At 42.7% G+C, this 23,210-nt stretch overlaps 2 protein-coding genes across 15 annotated transcripts in view; one reads left to right on the top strand and one right to left on the bottom strand.

Annotated features, from left to right (window-relative positions):
- The window catches only part of LOC112562745 (rap1 GTPase-GDP dissociation stimulator 1-like), a 34,367-nt gene extending 29,924 nt beyond the window's left edge, over nucleotides 1–4,443 (bottom strand). For 2 of the 4 annotated variants that reach the window (XM_025236237.1, XM_025236222.1), the window contains exons 1-4: nucleotides 4,084–4,443; nucleotides 3,578–3,676; nucleotides 3,152–3,295; nucleotides 1,684–1,815 (exon numbers count right to left, since the gene is read on the bottom strand). In XM_025236237.1, the coding sequence (XP_025092022.1) occupies nucleotides 1,684–1,815; nucleotides 3,152–3,295; nucleotides 3,578–3,676; nucleotides 4,084–4,135 (427 nt within the window). In that variant the 5' untranslated portion in view covers nucleotides 4,136–4,443. The remainder of the gene's footprint in view (nucleotides 1–1,683; nucleotides 1,816–3,151; nucleotides 3,296–3,577; nucleotides 3,677–4,083) is intronic. The other 2 variants (XM_025236214.1, XM_025236229.1) reach the window with 2 other exon arrangements.
- Nucleotides 4,444–4,611: 168 nt separating this feature from the next.
- LOC112562770 overlaps nucleotides 4,612–23,210 on the top strand; it is a 39,374-nt gene continuing 20,775 nt past the window's right edge. For 7 of the 11 annotated variants that reach the window (XM_025236317.1, XM_025236309.1, XM_025236299.1 and 4 more), the window contains exon 1: nucleotides 4,612–4,764. The gene's annotated coding sequence lies outside the window, so the exon portion shown is untranslated. Of the gene's footprint in view, nucleotides 4,765–9,712; nucleotides 10,423–16,096; nucleotides 16,793–17,459; nucleotides 17,615–21,467; nucleotides 21,618–23,210 lie in introns of those variants that run through there. The other 4 variants (XM_025236265.1, XM_025236273.1, XM_025236256.1 and 1 more) reach the window with 4 other exon arrangements.

Here is a 23,210-nt window from a genome sequence, read left to right as displayed (position 1 = left end):
CACATTACAAAAACATTAGAAGTGTCCAACAGTTCGTCCAGTTGTGATTTTAACATACTCAAGATAGGAACTGCTTTCTGTCTGGAATGTCATTTAAACAGTCATTCAGTGAACCCCCAGTCCCACCTCAAGACACAGGAGGCTGTAACCGAACTTCTGTCATGCTGTCTACTTGTGCGGTTGAAAGCAGGCCTTCGGTCTGTCTGCTGTCCTCCAGCTACAGATGCTCATATAAAGTAAGCCCTGTAATAACTGCCTCGCGTTAGCCATGCTGCCAGCGGCACACGTCTAAGCTTCGATCTACTTTTTCTGCGCGTCACCAGAGTCTACGGACAATAGGTACACGGGCGTAAATAAATAATCTGGTAAGGCAGAGGTCACCAGCACCATCGTAGAGGTGCTAAGGGATCAACATGTGGATTTACTGCTCATCACGCTTGTAGTTACGTGATTGTCTGCGCGTTCCCCGAGAGAGAGAGTGGAGCAGCAGGGGACACGTAGAGTGTGGGGTTGTTTTGACTGAAGGATTAGCGTGTCAAGCCAGCAAAACGTTGCCAGTGAATTTCTGGAACAGCAGCGTCCCACGCGCCATCTTCATCATCGCAAACGCCCAGTAGCCACAGGAATCGATATTAAACAGGAGCCGCTACTTACATGTCGCAAGGGCGTGACAGGTCTCGCAGCAATATGGCAAGAAATAACAGGGGATGGAATAACTAATCACAAGCGATGTCGTCAGCAGCATGAGAGTCCCTAAACGACGTTTGCCTTAAATGGCGACATAACTGTTTGTCATTTTGTAAAAAGAAAAAAAAAAATGAAGAAGTTTGATTTCCTGTTTGCAGTGTTTGGTATATGTCTTTCACCTTCTCTCGACTTGAGAATCATCAAAGGCTCTCACTGTTTCTGGTTAACGTGCTCTCTTTTACCCTCCTTTCACTTCTTGCAAGTTCTACCCGCACCATTTAGTGATACGCACTCTCCCAAAAATATGATCAGAGGCAAATGCATCTTTTTTATACACTTGGTCCATACTCGTCTAAGTATCTTTCCTGGTAATTTCGGGGCTATCAATTAACAGATTTATAACTTCTGCCCTAAAAAAGACACCTTAACAAACATTAAATCCAAAGCATTAAGTTTACCTAGACATATGTCCCTAACCTTTAGTATAGCTTTTCCTGGTGCTTAAAGCATTTAAAAGAATTTTCTTTGAAATAATTGATACTATTTTTTTCCAGACAGTGATCTTAATTTACTTCAGACATTCTTCATTTAAGGAAGGGTCAATAAATTCCCTTAATTCTAGCTTTATGCACAAACACTGCTATCACAATTTAACTGAGGCCCTCAAAACAAGGATTGATATCTGCAGAGAGGCTGTATCTTGAAAACAAACATAAAATGTCAAAAATTACAGGAAATTAAGCCATTTATTGATCATGGCATAAAACAGTATGATCTCCATTACTAATCATTAAAACCAGTTTGGAAGTAACAGTCACACTATAATCCACTGAAAATAAGGCAAGTATAGGATTTCAGTCGAAAGAAGGCAAATTAATTACCCAAACAAAGGCAATATATATATATATCACAGCTCATCATTTATCAATTTAACATCCCTCTCACCACTATTACTGGATCACCACTATCACTAGCTCACCATTATCACTGGCTTACCATTATCAAAGCAGATATTTCCAAGTGCACGACATGCCTGTGTAGCAACAGCTGGAGATGCCACTGACGCTGTCAGCAAATTTAACAGGGGACTGACCACACTCATTTTGACCAGAGGCACGCGTAAAGATTCTGAAAATAATGATGCAGAAAAATGTTTCTTTGTGGGCATTGAAGGATGCAAAAAGTATGATGCATTATGTCTGAGACATTATAAATCAAAGAGAATGTACATTAAGCCAAATTAGATTTTTCACACACAGCTCTAAAGAAATGAGAAATGATAACAGTAATCCAAATATCTGGTGTTTATGCACTTTTTAAGGTACAATAAAAAAAGGCTAATGCATATGCAGACATTTGTGTGTGTGCACGTGCACGTGCACATGCATGCACATACGTACCAGAGAGCAGTTTCAAAAAAAAAAGATGAAGGCAGTCCCAAGAACTTAGGGTTATTTGAGAGTGAGGTGTTTCATTATTTTTAAGCGTATATTGTCAAGGAATCATATGTACCCATCAGAGAAGGTAGAAATTCTGAACCATAGAACCATATAAAGTTTAACTAGCTTTTCCCAGTAAATAATAATAATAATAATAATAATAATAATAATAATAATAATACCAACATATAGTGTACAAATATGTGAAGTGCCTTCAGCACTAAGCACAGCCACCCACACATGTGTATGGGGCTTGTTTATTTGCTGGCCCTGTTTGTAAAGAGTGACATTCTATGGCACCAAAACAGAGAGACATTGGTTTGAAAATCTGAACTCTTTCAGATATTCCCTTTTTTTAAAAAAAATGATGGCGATATAAGAGCAGGTTAAGACAGCTAAAGACCTTTCCATCATTGTGAAATATGTTTGATATGGTTGAGTTGTTTCTTCATCATCGTGAAATATCTCTTCATTTCTGCATGATGTGTAGCCATTGGAATCCATTTCCTAAGTGATTACACATTGCAGCGACAATATATTTTGTTTAACCCTGTGTCCAAAACTGTTTTTTGAAATGCTATTGACTTTGCCTAATGTCCTTTGCATTTACAACAAAAGTGCTGTTGAGTAAGGAAGTTTCCTTCTGCTTACTTTAGACTGAAAGTATAATTTTGATTTGTCCTTTTGTCATGTTGCGTCCAAATAATGTAAACTGTCGCTCATTCTCTCTCTGATTGGTGCTGACTGCTGGCAATGTTGTGAATGGTGCACAAGCGTGATGTAGTAGACTGTTATTGTCACTCATTGATCACAGGTGCGAATCATAGCAAATAATTAACAAACGGGTTTTGGAGGCTGAAAACTTCAGGTAAGTTACATATCGCATATATCTACTGATATCTGAAAAAAACGTAAAGCGTTCAGGTTGATCTTTAAGAAAAGAAAATGACACAAACATTTTAAAAAGATGAAAAAGCCAAATGTGCCATGAATGACAAACTGAAATATATAGTTTGATTGCTTACCAGTTTTTGCAAGTTCTGCAATGAGCTGGGCACTTTTGGCTGTCAAGGAAGTATGCAAAGCTGTTTCTTGCAGACAAGGAAACAGCTTTGACATAAAATGGCTTTTCATAATTGCCTGTGGAATATCCTCTTCATCATCCTTATCTAGTTAAGGAAGAAAAGTTTGATTAATGCAGTGCTGTAATAAAATTCCCCCCCCCCCACCACCATCAAATCTGGAATTTCTTATGCACAACAATTATACATATTAAGCCAAGGATAATGCACAGAAATCTACAGCTAAAAAGAAAAGAGATCTCATATTAAACAATGTTTGCAATTCTTACAGCTCTGAAGCATTTGAAGCAATACATAAATTTGTGAAATAATGCATGCAGCTGTATTTATCTTTTGATATGAAATTAATAGCTATGCACTCATACTTACTTCTGTCACTGATCAAACTTATAATAGCATCCAGGTATTTCTCCTGTTCTTCTGGAGAAGATGTCTGCTCAAATTTTTGCAGAAATTTGTGAAGGTCCTCTGTGAAATAAATTACATTGTTTTTTGCAAAAGAATTATCACAGTCTTTTTTCGTTTATAATTTATCAAGCGTTACAAGGTTAGGATTCATTTGCTGACATGAGACAATGAAGCCAGTCTGAGTTTTGGCCACACATTAATAACTTAAGTAATTTAAGTGTTAATTAAATATTAGATTTGGAAGAAGTAAACATTTTATATTGGAAGAGTTTATTTATTTTTTCTTTAAACATGTGAAATCTGTGTTGTCTGATTCTTTTTCAAAGCTTCGCATGTCTTGTATTTGTTTTCGAATTCGTAGTAATGACAATACCGGTCTTCCCAACACCACATATCATACATAATGCCAAAAGTGCTTGAAGCGCCGAATCGTATTTACATTTAATATCAAAGAATATCATACTTACCCATGTCAGATATGTCCTTGCTTTTATTCTGAATCGAGAAAGCTGTATTCATTGACACACCACATAACTAACGTCCGAGAAGAAATAGCAAATTAGATTGTTGTCATGAACGATCATGGGCGCTGCCATGACACCGGAAGTATACAGACGCTTTTAAAAGCAACCAGGCAATTTTCCCTTTATGTCTTTACCCGCATGCAGAAGAAATTATAGGAGAAAAGGCGATCACCAATTTCTTCTGTCATATGTCCTTTTTCACATGAAAGAAGAATCAGATTTCCACAATCCTCTGTACTACATGCTAAGAGTAAGGGCTCTCACTCAAAATATCAATATTGAGATCCTATGGGGGTTTGCCTTTGTTTCCACAATCAACTTAACGTTTTGGAAATGCATTTTAATAAATATTTTTAATAAACTGATACTGCTTTTACTTTTTGGTTACTTGTTGATGGTAAGTAGTAAATAAAGTTGCCTGGGCCATGTGGTCTTACGAACTGGGTACGAGGTAAATTCTCTTTACATTTCCTCGATCCCTTACGGGTCTTTCGTACAGCCAACTCTCATGGCGGTTTCGATTGAATCATGAGTACGTTCACTGTCGTTTTGAGAGGGGGCTCTCCTTGGGGTTTCCGGATTAAAGGTGGTAGAGAATTTGAAGAATCTGTCACAATTTCAAAGGTGAGTGTATTTTCTTACTTTTTCATTTTTAGCATCATACGATTTAGAGTTTTATCCAGTTGACTCGTTGACTGGATGACTCGTCTGCTATGCGCAAACTTCTGAGGCATGCGCTTATACAGGTGAATATTTGTGTGACTGCTGTACGCAGCATTAGGTATGCTTGCTGCAATGTTCACTACAGATATTATTCAGTAATTTAACTTCTTTCTTTACTAGTGGCGGTGTGCATCTTGATAACTTTTGCAAACTTCCTAATAAAATCTGTTACGGGATAACCTTCGTGAGTTCTTTGACTGACTCATAGAAACCCGAAGCTTCTGCCTCTAACGTCTTCGCTTTGGCATTTTTGGTGCTGGCGCAGAAAGGTAAAAGGTAAACAGTTTTGCGCATGAAGTAAGGAAGTCTCAGTAACTATATCTTAGGAGAGCTTTCATCCAGGCAATGAATTTAGTCCAAGTGAACAAAATGTTAAGCACTGTAGCGGACGTTTTAGTTATGAGTTTTCCTGTTTTCTTCACGGCATCATTCGCATTTGTAAGGCACTTTGTAACAAGAGAAGGAATGTTTTACGAGCATCTAAATACGCAACGCCTTAGGCGCCATGCAAAATCCACTTTATGACTGCAGTAAATACTCAGCATTTTGATTATTGATAGCAAAGTTGTTCTTGCCTGCAGTTAATTTTTTTTTAATTCTTTGGGCGGGATGGAGGGAGCGGTGAGAGGGGAAGAAAGTGCATTTTGCGAAACCGGTATTGGCGGTAGAGTATCTAATTTCATCATACTTGCAACGCGGTGCGATGTTTTTTTTAAAAAAAAAATATATCAATAGGACACGGGTCGTATGATAAAGCTGGCCCTGGTATGCTGAGGTGAGAAAAAAACGATATTGACAAATTGACTTGTTACTAATGAAAGTCCAGACTTAGAATTGCTTGCATTCACTACCTCAGTTAAGATCACACAAGCGTTTCATTCTTTATCACCTGTTTGATAGTTAATCGACCAAACATGAGCACTGAAAAATCTGTTAATGAATGGTGTTGTGTGATGGAGTGCATCACCTAATAGATAAAGACATGTGTAAGAGAATAGTAATCTGAGAGAAGGGATAGCTCGGCTTCTATGGCAGTATCACAAGGCACTTTTTGAACCTGGTTGGTTTGAAAGATAAGAGAAGTGCAGACGGCATACAGTGTACAATTGGCCTCTAGCTCCAAGAACAGTATTTGAAGCTTTTTTTAATTTTTGAAAGACTCTTCTTTATGTCTTTAATAAATATATTTATGCATTATCACAATTTGTATGCATCTTCACACTCTTCTTCAGACTGGCATTTTGAAATACAAGCACTTGTAACCATTATTCAGCTTACTTAAGAAAAAACTTGTTTCTCTGAAATTAAACAGTAGGTTTCTTTATTTTTGAAATATTTCATGATATGCAGTGCTTAAAATACCCCAGTGTCAAGGAATTCTCTGGAAGTAAAGCTGGAGAGAGAGAAGCAGTGCAGATCAAATCGAGCCAAGGAACTAGAGGTCATGTTTTTCTGGCACAGAAAGAGAGTGGGAGAGAGAAGTGTTGTGCTTTCTATTAACTGCCTGGAGATGTCTGAGGCCTGGTATCAAGGCTTGACTTACCAGAGAATGTCTAGGAAAGAATCTTGAGATTTTGTCTATAGGAGCAGCAACAATATGAACAGAGCCAATTTTAGCATTGCCCAAGTAATTTTTATTTTGCTTTTTGAGCATGTGGCAGGAGTAAGGAGGGGTGCACAAGGAGAGCGACACTACAAATACTACAAGCTAATTAGTCATTCTACCATTCTGTTTTACTGGACAGGGAATAAATAGTAATTCATTCAACACCATGTAACTGATTAGAAGATGTCTTATTATTGAACCCTTGGAGGTCTGATTCAAAAGTTTTTTCTTTCTGTGCACAATGTTTGTTAGTAAGAGCTTTTAAGGAGGAAAATGTTCAGTCATTTAGGTCTGTCAGACACTTAAATGTTTTTATTTTGCTGTTACTTTTACAAAGGGATTTAACTGCTTGGGTTGAATAGTTCTAGTTTAAAAACAAATATTTTATAACTTCTGTGAGTTGTCATTAAAATATTTTTCCTTTATCCATTTATATATATGTGCATACCTTCACTGGCACACACAGTTATGCTCATAATTGATTTTCACCCATCACTTATTACATATTTGACAAAAAATCATTTTGTAGAAACATTTTCTACATATTAAGAAAGCTATAACTTGAGATAATCTCTTAAGAAGATTAAGCCCAATTCACAAGCAGTGTTTGGGTGGGGGAGAAGCCAGGTTTGGTGGTTGTGATGGATGCAGTAGGTGTGAATTTGACTTCATAATGTGAGCCTTTTAAGAACAGCTTGACCTGCTTAACTTGACTTCATCATCTAGCCAGGTTTTCCTTCCTGTGTTCTTATTATCAAAATGTTTAGAAAGAAGAATTTGCGGGAACTTCAGATGAACAGGCTAATACCTCCAGAATTGGCATTGTTTATAGAAGATCTTTTCTCTATAAAGCACCACTCAATAGTTTGTGTGGAGAATATTACATAACATCAAACACATTAAAGACAGGTGAGCTGTGGATAAAATGCTATTTTATTCATTGACATACTGATCAACATTTTTACAATTTGCGAAAAGGCGGTAGTTTGTGACTTTGTGTCTCGCTGCTATTCTAATCCGATCCCCAAGTATGCCGGCGGCCAGCTTCAAACACGTTGATCCTAGGTGGTGAGGACAGGCGGCGTGACCTAGCAGCGAGGGTCAGACTACGGCATGATGGAGAACCTGGCGGCCTCTCCGTTGGCGGTAACATCAGAGAGATTTAGGGAACGTCGAGTACCTGGGCGGGGCAGGTGTCGATAAAATCCTGTTGCGTCATCAGGACAGCGTCCTCTCGGTCTCCTCATAGCAGTCCAGTCTGTTTTGACCGAAGCCATCATCACCCTGTGGCCAGTGTAATGCCCCCCGCCCCCCAACTTCCCGAAACATGCGCCATCGGCTTTCTCCCGTGCTTCTAGCAGGTCACTTGTCCATTTAAAAAAGCTCTTCCACTCAACTTGCAAACACATTAACAGTGAACTAAGTGAGATGAGATGTTGTTGGGTGGGAAAAGGTGTAAATGGAGTATTAGCTAAATGCTTACCTGTCAGACCTTTGTAAAGTTTGAGTCAAGCCTGCGCTTGCCTAGTTAATTGCCATAAACTATATACTTGAAGGACATGTGCATTTTGTCTGTAATTTATTTGCATTATCCACATTCTCTGATGATGTTGAGCAAAAAAGGACTAAAATGCAGAACAAAAATGTGTAAATTGAAATATAAACATTCAGTATAATTGTGGCCAGTGGTAAATGCTTGATAATAGGGCTCTAGTATTATTTTTGAGACTGTAACAGCAGTTGGATGAGATTTAACAGATGAAGGGTTACACTTAGATTTCACATCATATGACCCACACCAAACACAAAATGTGCCAGACATAAACAGCAAGGATGAAAGACTAAAAGCAACATGGGACCTGTGAGCAAGTTAGGAATAATGGAAACAGATGTTCATATTCTGTTATTATCTATGATCTATTCAGATTATTATTATTATCATAATAAACAGATTATCATTACATTATTATAATATTGTCTGTTGCATTTTCTGCAGCTTAAAAATTTCAAGTCACCAGCTTCAAACAATGGCATTTGGTAAATGAATGTGCACAGCAGCTTCCCAGTGTAAATAGCCAGGGCATGCATCACTGCACACTGACTTCACCTGTCCCAAATAGGAAGAAATTGAATATGGCAGGAATTCATGGTGTGGCCTACTTTCTAGAAAATAGACGGCTGCTGACATACTGGTGATAGATTCCCTAAATCCAGAACATTCCATGTAGGGTCTTTAAAATGACAGTTGTAGGGTGGGGTTATAAATCATTGCCTCGCTTAATCTGGATACCTATGATTGACCTAGAATAACAGTTTTCAGGCCTATTAGTTACAGTGAAGAGGGGAGTGGTGTTAACGTTGTGCACTTTCAGGCTTTGTTGGTGTGAAAAAGTCTTCAGTTTGTGAGTGCTCCCACCCTCATTCCCTGGTAGTTTCCCAACTCTTGGAGGTCACCTACGCAATGTTTCACTCCCCACATTCTTTTCTCCCCTTTCTGGTGATTTTTTTTTTTTAGTTACAAAGACAAGGATAAGTTTTGCATCATAGAACACTTAAAAAAAAAAAGAAGAAAAACTGATTAAACCGATTGTAACGTTCTCATTGTAGCCGTCAGACGCAAATGCAGGGGAAAAAAGAGAGGGTGTGGGGTATCAAGGATACTACCCTAGAGTTCATGTGTGGTATTGTTACAGTATCCTGATTCATTTTCATTCTGGGTGGAGCATAGGAGACGAGATGGGAGAGAACTCCTGAATACTTGCTTCCTTGTACGTACTTTGATCCCGTGCATCACACACGTGGCTGACTGCAGGAGTCGTCACACTATGTGATCTGTGTACAGGCGTCGTAGCGAGCGTTTACTTAGTCTTTGCTGGATTGGCGCCCATAATCCAACCCCTGACGGAAGGCGCAAAAAAGATAGAGTCCAAAGGAGTCTGTCGCTCTGCACCTGATGATGTTTAGTTACCGGTCATGCTGTGTTCTTGCGTGTGCAGGCAACAAATTTCTGTCATGGATTGCACCTTATACGGACAATTAAGATTGAGTGAATAATAATGAATGTACTTTGGTACAACGCTTTACCCACAATTACATAAGGGTCATGGTCTGATAGTACCTAGTCGCATAACAGCATGAACACACATAAGCTCATCATGACCAGTTGACCTCCGCGCACTGAGAATTTTGAAGCCGTCTCGAGCACAAACTTAGATCGTGACACCGGCTCCGGCATTGTGACGCCCATGTCACACTTGCAGCACTCGTGACCATCCGCTGCATGGCACCTAGTTTCGCGACAACCCTTATACAGGTGAAATATGCCCGCGTCGTTTGGCCTCCTTTCACTTGAGGTGCAGCAAGGTAGGAAGTCGCCTGTATGCCGGTTGTCCTTCCCCCCCACTCCCTAGTGATGGTTCACACGGATACAAGGGAGAACTGTCAGCAGCCAGCTGTTACCTGCCGGTGTGCCTTAGCTCTGCTGTACACACGTACCCGCGGCTAGTTCTGCTATTGCTCATGCTGTGTCAAATAGTCGTCAGCATCCACAGCTGTCTTGTGTCAACGTGGTCATTGTTCGTGCTGGTGTGCAGCTCTTTGAAAATAGGATGGGGCAGTACTGCATCTAAGACAGTGGTCTGCAAACGCACGTTGAAGTCGGTATTGTAAGACAGTGGAGGATACTATCCTTTGAAGAATACTACCGAATGTACGACAGCAGTTTGTAAGCGTTTGTTGAAGATGCTACTGCAGGCAAGTCTGCAGTTTTACCGGCTTTATCGTCAGTGAGTAGAGAAGCAGTCCTGCCTAGCTACGACCTGTGCAGCAGAAGGTGTGCCCCAAACCTGTCACGTGTATACAAGTGCAGGTTGCAGGTGTCACTGAGTCAACGTTTGTGTCACTGCGCACCCAAGCAGCAAGAACAGACGTTCACTTTCGGAGCCCCTACCTGGGTGAGTGTGACGTCACGTGGTTATCCCTGACTAAACTCTGAGGAAAGCTGTCGTGCTTTCGAGCATTCATAAAGTGCATTCTTTTGACACACACACACGAGAGCGAGAGTGCGCGCGAGACGGAGAGAGATTAGGTAGGGCGTTCAGAGAGCTCGGTCTTAACCGGGTGCATAAAATACTTACCTGTTCGATTTTGGAGCACATGTGGTAGATGATGAAATTCCAAAGATAGATGTTGATTAGCTGCAGCGAGGGGCTCGAGTTACTTCTTATATCAAAGTTAAGATATACTTATACAGGGTTGATAAAAATTATGTTGACACAATTGGATTTTTACTACCATTTAAGTGTAAAGACAATTGTGATCAACCAATCAGATACGCTCTATATAATACTGGATTGTTTCAACTCGCACTTTGCGTATGCACTTAGTTGTCCTGTTTTAATTTAAATACTTGTCCCCTTTGTATTCAGTACCCACGCACTTATCCATTGATTCGTTACTGTGCCGTTATGCAGGCTGTTGTGATATCAGTCGCTGGTCCGGCCACCATGTAATAAAGTGGCGCAGTTTGCCGCTGCTGTACTTGTGTAACGAGGGGGAGTGAACATTAAAAACGGTGCCGCTTGTATCAACACGACCCTCTTAAGTCCGGGTGGCACACCCTGCCAAGTTGGGACCTTTACGTCTTGCGTTCTTTTGACGGGGAGAGGCGGTTTTTTTCTTCTGTCTGTCACAACGTCCTAAATACGACTTACGAGCTCTACACATAGCAGAGGTGAAACCGTAACCCTGCTGGTAAACGTGAGGTGTGAGCGTGTTGCCGTATTGAGCAGTATCATAGAGTGCAGGTTAAACGCTAACTACAGTCAAATGCAAGTGACTTTGGAGATGGTTGAGGAAGTTAAAATCGGAATACTGTAAACTCGGTCACTGGAAAATAATGTAGCGCGAAGGTTAGCCACATACTGCTCTCAATGAAATTTGGGAGAGTTGACTCTAGAGTTTTGAGGTGACAGCAACCATAACAAGGTCAGCAGCTTTAAAGAACTTATGTAGTAATCAGTCTACTTTATGATTCGAAAACTATATAATAAGAAAAATTAAAAAAAAAATCATTTATTTGTCAAGTGACATTGCAAGAGGAACATGTCTTGATGATTTGCCGCCACTTACTCGACAAATACCAATCACACACACTGACACTCCACTACTTTCACTATTATATGTGCTCCCAAAGAATGAAACCTTTCACATGCACATGCAAACATATGAACACTCACACACACTTTTTCTCTTTCACATAATAATCGTTGTTAGTATATACCACGTGTAGGATTTTAAGTCCATTTCTGTACTAAACAAATTGTTAAAAGCTAAAACTTTATTCGTGCTGCAACTCAATGCACACCTGTTAACCTCTGTCACTACAGCTTTCTTTCACTACAATTACCATGCTGGCCTAATCTGTCCAGTTTTGTATGAGAACTACTTTCGGTGATGAGTAAAAACCCATGCTATACTCAGACCTCGAAGAGTTGCTTGGATACTGACCTTAGAATGTTTCTTGCTTTGAGTCTACTCTGCCAGCCGTTACACTTTGTTTTGTCCCGGTGAATTGCGGTCACACAACTAATAATCACTTCACCAGACTCGTCACATTTGCATTTTTTCAACATCAACAAAATAATTGCGTTTTGGGGCTGTCCATATCATGTTTCTAAGTTTCCTGGACGAAGGACTTTGGACAAAAGGTAAACCATTTTAACAGTATTCAACTTCGTTTACGTTGAAGATACATTTGATACATACACAACACCAAATACAGTGTGGACACGTTAGGCGCAAGGGTGAATACAACGACGGAGTAAAACGAAAAAGGACATGAAAATATACATCAAAACCAAATTCCTTCCCTTGGAGAAGTGAATCGAAATACAAATACAAAAACTAAATTTCTTCCCTCATAGAAGTGAACCAAAATGCATAGTTATTCAAAACTAAATTCCATCTCACGCTGAAGTAGATCAAAATTGTAAACAAGTCTTGGTTCCAACCTAGAAAGTGTCTTTAGTCAAACTGTACAGCGAACTCATTAACAACATCTGTATGTAAACAGCTTTTAAACATCTTTCATTTTTACACCCATTATAAAGCAAAGGATTAGATATTATATTTAGCTTGAGCTTCCTTCCACCCGATAACTGTCATTAGGCAGTCAATCGTGGAAAGAGGACAGGACTGGCCCTGATGTCCTTTGCATGTTTACTTGCAGTGGGGCACGAGTAACTTCAGCATGGGTTCGAACTTCCTTTTCATACAAGACGTCAGTGCATGTTAATAAAATACCTGTACCGTTGTACTTGTTCGTGTATGAAATGTTCAGCAGCCGGTCATGACCCCATCGGTACGCGCGTCCTTCTTGTAAAGTGCATCTCTCACTCAGCCATCTACAGTTTCTACACCAAAGCGCAAATGATAACTTTAACTTTGCCCTTGAGAATTTCCTTCACTGAGCGACGCCGCCATCAAAGGCTGAAAATAGAGCTGCGCGTGTATTTTCTTTTTTTTTTTTTTTTTTCTTTTTGGGGAAGGGTTACGAAAATACGTCAGTACACGTGCTCGCTTATTCGGTCCTCAAATAATTTTACAGCAGCCTCGGCTGAACAACGGCGCATGTCGCTGGACGCTTATGTGACAGCTGGTTCCGGATAACCGCAAAAGTGAAAGCACGATAAAGTCTCCTCACCTAATGCTATTTTTTTCTCTTCGTATGGTGCAGTTGACAGACCAGTTCTTATCAGACCCAAAATATGTTCTTTACTTTTCTTCTTCTTTTTCTTCTTTTAATAAAAAGAGGGAAAGGACTGTACTACCGTAGGCGGTATAAAAGGTTAAGAAAAAAGTCAGCTCCGAGTGACCTCTGAGTGTGGGACGTGTGTATTACTCGGATGCCTCGAGACCCTACTATCATACCAACCTGTGCTCCTAGAAACTAAGGCTGTTAAAGGTGTGGTAAAGGCTGTGACGGCGGTGATAAGGCTGTGGCATGCTGTGTGACGTCAGCGAGGGACAGGACGTGGCGGTCATTGGTAGGATTTGAACTCAAGTGATCTGTGGTGTGTGGTTAGTTGGACTAGTGATATATATATAGTAGTGATATCAATTAAGATTGCTGTGAGCAATGCCCAACCATATCATGTCATCAACTGACATAGGGATCGGAGGACGAAGGAGACGAAAGAGTCCCGAGTAATTTCTTATTAAACACAACATCCTATATAACATTCAACTTTTTCCACATGAACAGACATGAAAATAGACGATATTTAAACTGATCCTACTCCTTACGAGATTCTAAGCAGTTTTATTTTGCCTTTAAATCTCTTTAAGAAAATGTGTAGAACGCAGGAGAAATTAATCATTTTAAATGAAACATGTGGGGCAGAAAAATACCTAAGGATGGCAAACTGCAGGAAGCTATTGGTGTCTGTTGCACTATATCAGGATACGTGCTATTATTGCCTTGCAGGTCGTACTGCCTGCATTAGAATATTTTACCACCCACTAGTACAGGGCTATCAACGGTTTTCAGGTAGTACTACCTACCAGGTAAATATATTACCACCTACTACTAAGACAAAGACGGAGGAAGTGTTCTTTGCCTCTGCGGGTCAATGCAGTGGCAGTTTCTACGAATACGGCTTTGTGTGTCTCCAGTAGCATCTGTTCAAGTTATGGTGATTAAAAGTTAGTTACTAAATCTCAGAGATTGAGATAATGTAATAGCAGGTACTTGATGCCCTTAGAGCGAATCTTTGGTCTTCGGACATTTTAATGTTTTACATGTTTTAATCACTTGTTCTGGCATCCAGAGTGTCCGCCAGCATTTTTTTTACAGCTGGCTTTTTGTTTTTCTTGTTTAAGTCCACCTAACCGGCAGCTATTTTCATTTTTAAATAAGGTAGGGTTTCAACATCGGATTTAATGTTTTGGTTCACAGCTTTTGGTTTAATGGACAACACAACATTTTATACTTTACTTACCCTTTTATCTTTCATTTTCCTCTTTTTTTTAAAACTTAATATTGTCGACGATGTTGTTATTGTATCATATGGTGGGGGGAGTCTTGTTTTTCACCGTTTAAATGTAGTATAACTCTTTGGTGGTGATATAGCTTTAGTTCGCCATCTGGGCGAAAGCTTTCCAAGGCGAAAGTTCCGGCCAGTACATTGCCATTTTGGACGAACGCCAGTGCAGAAGTGTTTGGGGCGGTAATCAGCTGCTCCCCCATCTCCGGACGACTGGTGGAATGCAAAGTCAGTCCATCTATAAGTACAGTACAAGCAGTGGGTAGGCAAGTTCGGCCTTGGACCTAGGCAAAACAAATGACAAAAATCGGAAGCTCCTTGAGTTTGCACAGAGTTACAGACTTCACTCTTTCCAATACCTTCCATCGAGGCTGGCGATCTGACATTCCTCAGATGATTCGATCCGTAACCAGTTTGAAGTCATATTGCTGCCGAGACGCTTGAAGTCAACCATCAACAAGGCCATACGAAGCCATACCCAGGCGCGGACGTAAAAAGCGACCATAAGTTCGTCTTAAAAAGTCTACAGGTGAAGGTGAAGATGAAGCACCCGACACCCATTCCTAGAATTCGCTAAACGTGGAAAATCTTCGAGAGCCGGCTATTGCGGAAATCATCCAGACACGAGTTTGAGGCGAATTTGCCGCCATAAGCTTGATCGGCTGTGACTTGGAAACCCTCTCTGGTAACATCAGGAAGGTTCACCTGTCCACAGCGGAAGAGATACCAGGGCGTCTGAAGGAACGACCGAATATCGGAGGGTCAAGAGCAATAGAAAGAAAGGGACGAAGGCAGCCAGGGAAGCATGGACTGAGGAGAGATGCCGCAAGATAGATGAAAGGGTGGCTTTGGGCGACAACAATGAGGTTAACGACCATAACGAAATGGTCATCAGAAAGGAGCAGCCATTGAATACAGCGTTGGTAACCTTACGGAAGACAAGGCTTAATAGACCGGTGGACTGAGTTCTGCTCTGACTTGTACAGCTCCATGCTGGCGACCGACCCATCATTCAAGACGACCAGATTGCGAAAGGTTCCTTTGGGAAAAGATCGAACGAGCTATTCGCAGCCTGAAGGGTGGAAAGTCTCCAGGGGTTGAGCGTCCCAGCGGAGTTCCTGAAATGAAAAAAGACAGTGGCACAAAGAGTTAACACAATTGCTGGTAATATCCCTGCTACAGAAAGAAAAAGCAAACAGTGCCAGAACTATTAAACAATAACCCTAATCGTTCATTCCAGCAAGGCTATGTTGAAAGTGATCTAAAACCACATCATGCACCTAAAGAGGTGCTAGGAGAACAGGCAGAATGGGAAGAGCACCGTTAAGCAGATAGAGAAACAAACATGTGCAGCAGGCAAAGATCTCTACCATAACTTCATTGACTTAAGAAGGTTTTTGATAGAATCTGGGACGAGTCTGCCTGAATTAACCTGTCTCCGGTACTGTTTAACATCATCTTCAAGAGTATCACGCGCAATATCATCTAGGCCCCTCACACCTCCATCGTAGGGACGCCACCATGCAAGCCTGCGAAGTGGTGGCGAGCTACCGACCCTTACTTGCAAGCAGCACGGGTGAATACAAGACAGAGATAAGCACGGAAAAGAGTAAAGTCGTTGTAAACACCATCAGGCAGGGCACAGCAAAGATCCACTTGATCGGCGTAGAGCTTGAGGAAGTACAGACCTTCAAATATAATTTTATGGACTCTTTCCACAGACGGTGGCTGCGCAGCCGACGTGCGAGATGGCATCGAAGCAGCGATCAAACGAATCGAGAATGTGACTACAGGAACGTCAGCGTGGTCACCAAGCACAAGCTGTACAAGTCCCTCATCGTCCCCATCCTACAGTACGGCCGGGAACTGTGGGACTTGCTATGGAGGCTGCTCAGAACCTTGTACAAGGGCCGAAAACGAAATGTTTTCGTGCGCAGTGCTGTGACCATACTGGTAGCAATCCAGCAATCCAGAAACCACTGCATTATACCGTTAAGCAGCAGAACCTGACTGTTAGGTCACAAAAACCTTCGAAGGCGGTTCTCCATGGTTACACGGAGGTAGAACGGCGTCGGGGCAAGATGAACAACTGGCTGGCAAATGTGAAAGACTAGATGCGACCCTATTGTTCCTGCTTTTGATGTCAGTTAACATTGATGATGATATGGGCGTGGTGAAGACAAAGAAAGCTGATTTTAAAAAGAAGAACTGACATTGGGTTTGTAAGTCTCTGCAACGATTTCATCTAAGGAGGCATTCTACTTGTATTACAGAAGCGGTGAGTAAAAATGAAGAAAGCTTTTTACATGCGCTTACTTGTGCTTACCCTTGTATGACTGTGTGTATGGGTTTTATGCGAGTGTACTGCACGCACCGATGTCATTAGAGTACATGTACATCCTTTTTGTGAATGAAGACCAGCCTATGAATGCTCACCTTCACGTGCTGGTATGAGGGATGGCATAAGGGAGGGGAAAGAGTTGGTGAAGGGCCAGGGCCCTTCCTCAAGCGCAGACCCGCAGGGCGCTTGTGCACGGCGCAGCTTCCGGTGCCACATGGCAGGCAGCGCTTACCTGCCTCCGCGCAGCCGCAGGTGTCTGGGGCCGCCGTCTGGCGCTCGCCCGCTCTGCCAGGCCCTCCTTATAAGGCGGCTACGTGCTCGCCATCTCACTACCAACACACGCAAGCCGCACGGGCGCACACATGCACGTGCATTACACACGCCCGCACGCACATGTACACAGGCACTCACGTTATGCTTTGGCACGCACGCACACACACGTGCGCAGAAGCCCTCACTGGAGTTTAAAAGTGTACGCGAATGTGTAACTCCATGACTAGGACTGCACAGGTAAAAATAGAACTGTGCCTATGAGCTTGGGAGGGAGAGGGGTTGGCAGTAGGGTTGGGTTTATAAATATATTTCTAAACTGAAAGAGTAGGGGAGGGGCAGGTGCTTTAATCGCCTGGAGGCCGGGGCTGGGAGAGTTACCACTGGACTGAAAAAGAAGGGAGAAGCACCATTTGGCTTTTTCGGCTTGGCCCTTGACGTATCGGGGCAGGGGGCTTGCTCTGTGCAGTTACCTGTAGCAGTAAATATGTGAGTACCCGCTTTCTTACTGTGTTCTACATTCTTGTAAGGCTACATAAAAAACTTGGCTTGATAGTGGTTGTTACACCACGTCTGTGGGTCAGGTTGCTGTCTACATCTGCTGTTTATTTGCAGTGCAATTGTACCACTAAGAACATCTTTAACCTGGATGTTCCGATTTCTTTCATCGATTTTGTTTCCATTACTTTGGCCAGCAGGAGATAATAAGGAGAGCGAACGAATGATCTGACGCTAACAAACGACGATCCAGTTGTCTAGACTAGAGATAAACCCTCGTCCACGTGATCTCTGTGCGTTAAAGCGCACGCGCGAGAGTGTGTTGACCACTAGTCAGTACCAACAAATGGCAGGACGTGAAGGCTGTGAGGGGAAGAAGCGGTAACCTGCAGGGTAAGCTGTCACCTGACGACGAAGTCTGGGTCTAGGGGGGAAAGAAGTGCTGGAACCGCAATGTGAAAACTTACTAGCAACCTTTTTCACTGCCTCCTCCTGCCTCTGAGCTAGCGCAACAGGTTGCTCCAACAGTTCGTCCTCAAACACTCATTCTGTTTGAGTGAGAGACAGACCATCCTCTGATGCCACGGAGCAAAGATGCGCGACCCCAGAGTATGAAGTTTAGATCTAATGAAAAACCCTTTTAATTACTGGCCTGGGGATGATACCTGCCATAGCTGACTACCTGACTACCTGACAGTCTGCCAGGTGCTGTCGTTCTGTCTGCGTGTCTGCTGTTTTGTTTCCCGGCCCATCGGCCTCTTTGTATGTGCTTTCTTGGAGTTTCGGTTGTATTCATAAAAGAAGTCTTAGGCGCGTTTCTACCGTGATTACCTATAATATTCAAACACGTCTACACCGAATATGTATGTGTGTGTGTGAGAGAGTCCAACTTGTGAACACGCTCATTAATGTAATTTGTTGAAGATGCCTACACTACCTGAGCGTTCTCGTTCATTGGCCTGTGCTTAAAAGTTCACTGACCCTTTTCATTTATAACGGTTTTTATTCAGTTCATAGCAAGGGGGGAGACGCTAGATTCCGGCTTTTTGGGAGGAAAGTGTACTTCGTTATCTTATCTGTGAACTGGCGGGCACTCGTCTGTAACTGAAGTGCGTACACACTCGGACTTACTAACTCCACTCATTCACTCAGTCCTCAACCAGGTTAGTTGGCGGCATTTGCCTGACTCAATAAAATAGAGACCCTCCCATGAAGGTAGATCACTAGTTCCTTCCTCCCGCCTCGCTCCGTGTGACTCACGTTGCTCGAACTTCACGTCGACTCTTAACCCTTGCAGTGCTAGAGATGCCACACGCGTTATCTTACCTCCAGTACCTCAGCTATTGCCCTTTCACATCTTCTTCGGCTTGTGTTCCACTGGAAGAGATGTCAGATGAGCACGCGCTATCAGGATCTTAAGAGTGGTTTCTTTGACAGCCAGGTGCCAGAAGCCGCTTCTCGAGAACGTCAGTGTCGCAGCATGGCGGCGCGGGAGCAATAGGGCGTGTGTATGGGGGGGAGTTGGGGGTGGAACTCGGAGATGTGGGCACTATGAGCATGGTGTGCCTCCGCCAGTAGCAGCAGGGTTCAGTAGAAGTTTACCTTACTTTAGCAGTAAGTTAGAGGGCTCTCTTCAGGTATCACTGAGTACCCTCCGAACGTTAAATAGACCTCAGTCAATAATTTATAAGTGCTTTCGCTTTGTGTGTATGTGTAGGCGCGCGCATGCGACATTGTACAAACTTTTTCTTTCCCTCACTCGCTCACTCACTAGTTTTGGCTTCAGAAACCAATTGGGTTTGGGACAGGAAGGCATCGGTTTCACAAATATACTTTAACAGCACTTGACACTCAAGTAACAATGTCCATCACACCGTATGGCTTGCGGAAAGCTGTCGTGTGAAGATCGGTCAGCAACCGCTGTGATAGTAGCGCAGATACGAGCAAGTTCGACACTGAACCCATCCTTCTGTTTAGTTTATTCTGGTCAGGCCTGAGAAGAGGGGAGGAGATCAAGGGAGGGGGGAGGTGCTGTACCCGGGCCCACGAGTGTGAAGGGCCCTGGCTTTGGTCAGTAGAATTGTAAGCATATTATTATATACTGGGAACAATAATTTACGATTACAATTACAAGGGGCCGTAGAGGTCGTCTGCCGCGGTGCCCGTGCTGGCTCTCGGCGTCCCTGACTTTGGTCACTAGTGTATAGGTGGCTTTTGTGCTTATATTGTATCGCACTTGCACTTGGCAGATATTTGGTCGTTGTGATACCAGGATGCTTGATGATTTTCCATAAACAAAATCAAATTAGATTGTCGGGAAGTTTTTATTTATTCTCAGTGAGTTCATTGCTCTCTTGCACACCGCTCGCTGACACAACTTATTCGCGCGCGCGTACACACACACACAGGTCTTTGTTAAGAAACATTTAGCTGTTTGTGATGGTAGGGACGTGATAGAGATAGAGAAGGGAGGATTATTATTCATATCTTGGCTTAATAAAAAAAAAATACAACAACAGAGAAATGTGGTATTTTCTTGGTTCTCTTACAACACTAACGAGATCCCGGAAAGTATGGGGATGGGTCATGGAAGGTCACTGGTTTGTCTAGACTAGAGTCTAACAGTACTTAGCTAGCTTTTGAAAAATAATTTAATAATTTTGTCGTCCACAACGAATAGCAAAGAGAACATAAGAGGAAAAAAGGGCATAAAATATAAATCTTTCAGTTGACAGCCAATCACAAACACTTATTATGAACACGTGGAATAGCGAGTTGGGTTGCTCTTAATCATGTATTGAGTGGTTTAACAGTCGTGGTAAGAAAATGGGCGTCTTTGGCTTCTGACTACTGGATGGTAAGAACATGGGAATTTATTTGGTAAGTGAAACATGGAAACCCATTTGGCAGCTGACCGTTTGATGGTAGGACAGCCTCTACCAATTTCCCTGGCGGGATCGTCATCATCACTTATTATTGTACCGTGGCGTTTATATGTATGAATTTTATTTTAATTTGTTTTCGCGATAATGACAGCGGATACGGCTACTCCAGTTAAGCAAATCCAGCTTCCTTATACACATGTCACTGTGTTTGTGCTTACTACGCTGTCGCCTAGTATTGAGCCCACACGACAAAAGGGTGGCGAAGACTTCGGCATGCACGTTCATATTACCTGCCTGTAGTGTAAGATTTCATAAAATAATAGGAAATGTGGGCCCGAAGTGTCGTCGTGCGTAATGCATGATTGGACATCATTGAATGGAGCACACGACAGTGTGGACGTGAGCAGTGGCATGGCACTCTGCTCACCTCCGTCCCTGTGGCGTGTCTGGTCAGTTGGCTGGGCCAGCGCCAAGTTAGGGTAGATTTTACATCGATCTCATTTCTAACGGCTGCATCCGTCTTGATGAATTTGGAAAGCGCGTCTGTGAGTGGAAGTGGAGAGGCTGGTGGGTGGTTGTCAGCCACTGCACAATTCAATCCCCTAATCTGCACCCTGGAGCCCAGCCAGAATGGGCGGACGGGGTGGTGAACTTTCATGTATGTTAATAGCTTTCTCGGCCCTCCAATATCCCGCTTGCCAAATGGCACGAAACAACGACGACAAGCAGATCGATACAAGCTAACAGGCACGCATGGCGCCTACATATCCACTGTCCCACCACGTTCCCCCAGCACCCCTTCTCCAGCGTCTCTTGCCCCTGCTGGCAAACCACTCCCTCCCACCCTCATCCCTCTCATGCACATCTCTTGTGCCGTGGTGTTCATGCCTCGCTGCTCAGACGGTGGGCGTTGGTATCTGTTAAACCGTGGATGGTTGTTCGTGGTGGTGGGAGGGGGTGTGACGGGGTCACGTGTTCACTTACGAACTCCTAACGGGACGTTTTCAGGAATAGCCATCTCTGCTCGCAAGTCTCCGGAAGTTCAGACTCCGTTATTTGGCTAGCGAACCTGTGTCACTAACGGTACCCGATGTCACGGTCTGCACACAGTAAGTTGTATTTACTTGTACGTTGCTTGCTGTGGTGCAGTGCTGTGTGCATGCAGCACCTTACCACATGCAGGATTTGTGGCATCAAGTTGGCACAAAGCAATACCACCATCGATATTGTCACGTCTGTGTCAGACGTCTGTTCAGGGTGCTGTCTGCTGACCATGGTGGACACTAGCACACCGCCCCCTCACGCTTTCCACCACATATAGCACTTTATTTATTTACTTTATTTTGCGATAGTAACATGTGATTAACTTTTTCGTTTGCAAAATTCAATGATCTTCATCGCCATAACAGTATAAGAAAAAAATGGAATGTTAGTTTAGAGCCAGAGAATTCTGTTAATATGATGTATCGTCCTAGCTGTCTGGTGGTCTATAGCCTTGGTAGGTAAGCGTATCAGTGCCGCACAGCTTTTACTTGTCTGCGTAATGCCGATGAGAAGTTCAGTGTTTGAGAGCTTTTGCCTCATTATGTAGCACATGCGAGATTATTCGTTCATTGGATTTTGAGAATCAGTTTTTAGTTACAGTAAAACAGAAAAAACAGTCACTTAGAAAAGCAAAATTAGCAACAAACTTTTTTTTTTCAACAACGGTAGGCCTACAGAAGGAAGAAATTATCTGACAAGTCAGTCGGTTATTACAAGTGCAGATCTTTTTGTTCGCATTATTATTTTTATTTTGGAAGACATGCAATATCTATCCGGCAGAAATTCTCGATTTCTTGGTGACAAAAATTACTGGGTTTTATGTGTGTTGTCCTCTTTGCAGTCAGGCACGTTAAAGCTGATCAGCAAGTGCAACACTGAGAAACTGCAAGAGCAATAATAGGCTTTAATTGCTTTTTGTGATTATTGCTGTGTCCTTGCTTCCTTTTGTACTGCAGTGTGTCAGCGCCATATTTTCTGCCGTTTGCTTGCCACCGGTGATGCTTTATAACAGCCTCTACCGCTCCGCTGCAGCTGGTGGCTCACTCTAGCAGCCAGAGAGATAATTTTAAACTGAAGCACTGAGTCAAGCCTTCAAGTAGGTTGTCAGCAGAAGCTCACAAGCTCATTAGTAAAGCCTGTCGACCCGTTATTAACGTCATACACGGGGTGTTTGGCAGGGTGCAGGTGTGTACATCCCGAGTGAGACTAGCTAGGTGGCGCCTGGGGTGAGACAGAAGCAGGATTTATATTAGCACAGTGTGTCACCGCTAGAGTGCACTCGTACGTCTGTGTGTGAGAGAGATTTCCTCTGTTGCTACTCGTCATCATTAATTGCAGGCGTGGCGAGCGCCGAGGTCTATAGCTACAGCAGATTCTCCAGGGTTGAACTATGAAATTACGTTGGGCGATGCTCGGCTTTTTGGGGGGGTAGGACAAACTTCATGCTGACAGTGACTGTTCACATTCTTGCCTTCTCAGTACCTGTTATGAGGAGGCGACTGCCTCCCCCCTTGCCCCTCCACCCTACGCCACTGCTACAAAATTACGCAAGCGCCAATTTAACTCGTACTCAAAGACAACAAGGTGGGCCCTCAGGAATTGGGCATATAATAAATGGGGGGAGGCTTTCACAAGTGCTGTCGAGGTTGGTGGCTGTC

This window comes from Pomacea canaliculata, linkage group LG1 (assembly GCF_003073045.1).
Source record: "Pomacea canaliculata isolate SZHN2017 linkage group LG1, ASM307304v1, whole genome shotgun sequence".
Lineage (NCBI taxonomy): Eukaryota > Metazoa > Mollusca > Gastropoda > Architaenioglossa > Ampullariidae > Pomacea > Pomacea canaliculata.
Note: the sequence above shows the minus strand (reverse complement) of the source record. Positions and strands in the feature narration are given on the sequence as shown.